General features: G+C 42.9%; 1 protein-coding gene across 1 annotated transcript in view; it reads left to right on the top strand.

The window, feature by feature from the left end:
- The first annotated feature begins 299 nt into the window (after positions 1 to 299).
- LOC116691725 (glycoprotein endo-alpha-1,2-mannosidase-like protein) overlaps positions 300 to 3,161 on the top strand; it is a 17,840-nt gene continuing 14,978 nt past the window's right edge. The window contains exons 1-2 of the mRNA XM_032519583.1: positions 300 to 1,358; positions 3,001 to 3,110. Coding sequence (XP_032375474.1) covers positions 848 to 1,358; positions 3,001 to 3,110 — 621 coding nt within the window. The 5' untranslated portion in view covers positions 300 to 847. The remainder of the gene's footprint in view (positions 1,359 to 3,000; positions 3,111 to 3,161) is intronic.

Consider the following 3,161-nt stretch of genomic DNA (forward strand, 5'->3'; position numbering starts at 1 on the left):
TAATAATAATAATAATAATAAATTTCAATCTTTGTCTCAAACTGCACATCACAACATCTAGTCTTTACAATGACCACTAGATGTCAGTATATCTCAGCTCACCGTGCAGTCCATCAAACACTTGAGTGTGATTTTGAAAAACAATACTATGGCAATTGATACTCTAAGGAAGAATGTATTCTGACTTGATCTTTGTTGCTGATCTGCGGGCAGCATTTATATGATTATTTTATTAAACGATATGTTTGCGTCTGCGCCATGCAAGTAGCCAAGAGATCGCCGAGTCCCGCCTCTTTGACATCTACACATAGCGGACTGTCTATAGGAGAAACTAACCACGGTGGCTGGAAAACGCCTGTGTCCGGCGTCAGGTGGATGGATCCGGCTTCTGGACGGGACTCAGCAGCCTGCTGGAGGACTGGCATTTTGGAGATCGGTCATCAGAGTGAAGCGTCTTGTTGGGAACAACATCGGGAACATCCACGCGGTTACAGCATCAAATAGACCTACGACATTTCCATCAGATCTCCCAGTTTGAAGGGAGATCCAGCAGATCTCCCTATAAACCAATACGCAGTTTAGCACAATGCAAAACACGGAGCTGCAGAAGAATTAAAAAGTTAGGTCTGCTGCGACTGGACTGCAATCATGTAGCCACTTTTTAATTATGAATTCAGAAGGATAAGTCGTTTGCAGTTGCTATGCAGGACACTTTGAAGAGTAGCTCGTAGGTTGTGAGGTGAACTCAGACGGGGAAACCAGAAACAGGACAGAGAGAGGTTTATTTACGTTTCCTGTCGCCGTGTCGCGTCTACGACGTTCGCATCTTCTGCCACTCTAGCTAAACATGGCAAGACTACGGAGGAAAGCTTGCATAGCCCTGTTTCTCTTTACACTATTCATCTTTTGGACCATGATGGGACTGAGGACACTAAAGCCTAGCGACGGCTTCTCGGATCTGGCTCCGGGCTTGGACCTCCTGCCGATGGTATCGGGGAAAATGGACCGGCGCTCCGTGTCCCGTGACACCACCGCGTCCCCGGGTCAAGCCCATCCGGCTGGCAGCAACACCAAAGCAGTTTTGTCCAACTCTGGCCCCGAGGGGACAATATTTTATGATGTTCATATTTTTTACTATAGCTGGTACGGCAACCCACATATGGATGGCAAATACATTCATTGGGACCACATCCTTGTTCCGCACTGGGACCCCAAAATCGCATCAAGCTACCCGAGAGGAAGACACATGCCTCCTGAGGACATCGGCTCCAGTTTCTACCCCGAACTTAATCCGTACAGTTCGAGGAGCCCGGAGGTGTTGGAGTCCCACATGGAGCAGATCGGGGCATCTGCAGCAGGTATAGTTCAGAGATGCAACGGGCACCTTGAATTTCTTGGAGAGAGATACAAAACTAAATGCTGAGTTTTGTTTTTCGTGCTCAGCAACTGCACATAATTTGGTCTTTCTAAAGGCTGCTTGAGGGGCACAAAACATTTTCAGCACTGGACAGCTCCCTACACGCTCGGCTCAAAGTCACCAAATATCTGCTGCTGCGCTTTTTTCTGCAGCACAGAGAGAAACTGTCTGACTTCAAAAGGCCAGTCATTAAGAGAACAACTCACTACGTTTACAAAAATGATTCAGGACATTGTAGAGTTTGGTTCAATTTAGTGTGTTTTTTCCACACAACATATAGGGCTGGGTAAACGGGAAGAAATCAATATCTGGATATTAATAAGTAGCATAAATACTGTATTTTCCAATATTCTTATTAAAAGGACCAGATTTTAAATAGTCAACGTGAATTTTAACACAATGAACTGTTCCACTTTTATGCTTTTCATCAGAAGAATACGTCTGTTTTTCTAATCGGTACTTTTACTAGTATTAATTAACAGAATTAAGTCAAAACAATAACACAGTATGGTCAGACTCTTGATATATTTCCACTGAGAGTCAATACATGTTAATATTTTTGTAACTTTATTTATTTAGGTGGTCTCATTGAAGTCAAGATATTTTTAACAACAGAACACCTGAGAAAACATTTACAGTCAGACAACCAGCATTCAAAAAACCAACAAACCCAAAACCAGACAACCAACAATGAAATGAAATACAGATTAAGACTCACATAACAGATCTGATAAAAAAAAGCTTAATAGTAATAAAGGGGTATGAAATAAAGTACATTTAATATGTGCATAAACATGTCTGCAATCGTCGTAGGTTAAGTTGGATTGTGTGCCGTAGTTACAAGACTTGTACAAAAGAAGCAACGTACAGTATAATTATAAAACTCTCAGCCCTAATGTCCTTATCTCTATTCTTCAGGCTTCCATCCGTTTTTTGGATCACTCATTAATTATTTTGAATATGTATGTTAGTCTTTCAAAAACGTATATGGCTTCTCTAAAGACAGCAAAGCCCTGTAGCCTGGTGTCGAGTAACAGCCTGGTGTGTCCAGCCGTCAGCAGCCTAAACATGATAGGTCCTAACGTTTCTGTCCTGTGACCAGGCCATCTATCCATTTCAAACCTCACCGCCTGGACAGATGGATCATAGGAGTGCCTGCTCACAATGCTTAGTTAAAATATTCCATTTAATTAGACACCACAGCCAGCCAAACTCTAAATAGTTCCATTTGGCTTGATGACTGATTCCCCACCACTTCACAGAGGCCCATAAATTAAATGAACAGCAGCCATATTCTTAATACACACAGACGTAGTTGGGCATTGTAATCTAATAGTTTCCACAGCTTCCCAATAAGCGGACACAAGTTTAATAAATCAGCTTTTAGTGCATATCCTATATGCCAGATCCTCTCTAATGCCAGGCACCATTGTGAAATATACATTATATGCCTAGGATAACACTTTTAAAGGTTAATTTGCATAATGGACATAGGTTCGCAGCAGTAGATGCTCTCTGAGGTATTAACTGGTGCCTTGGGTCCAGGATGGATGATCAGACTCACGGTCTCTGTATGTCGTCAGGGGTTCTGGTCCTGTCGTGGTATCCTCCCGGCTTGGCTGACGACAATGGTGAACCCACTGAGGATTTGGTACCAGCTGTACTGGATGCCGCATACAGACACAACCTCAAGGTAAACGCCATCAGCACATTTTGTGTGTGTGTGTGTGTGTGTGTGTGTGTG

This window comes from Etheostoma spectabile, chromosome 6 (assembly GCF_008692095.1).
Source record: "Etheostoma spectabile isolate EspeVRDwgs_2016 chromosome 6, UIUC_Espe_1.0, whole genome shotgun sequence".
NCBI lineage: Eukaryota > Metazoa > Chordata > Actinopteri > Perciformes > Percidae > Etheostoma > Etheostoma spectabile.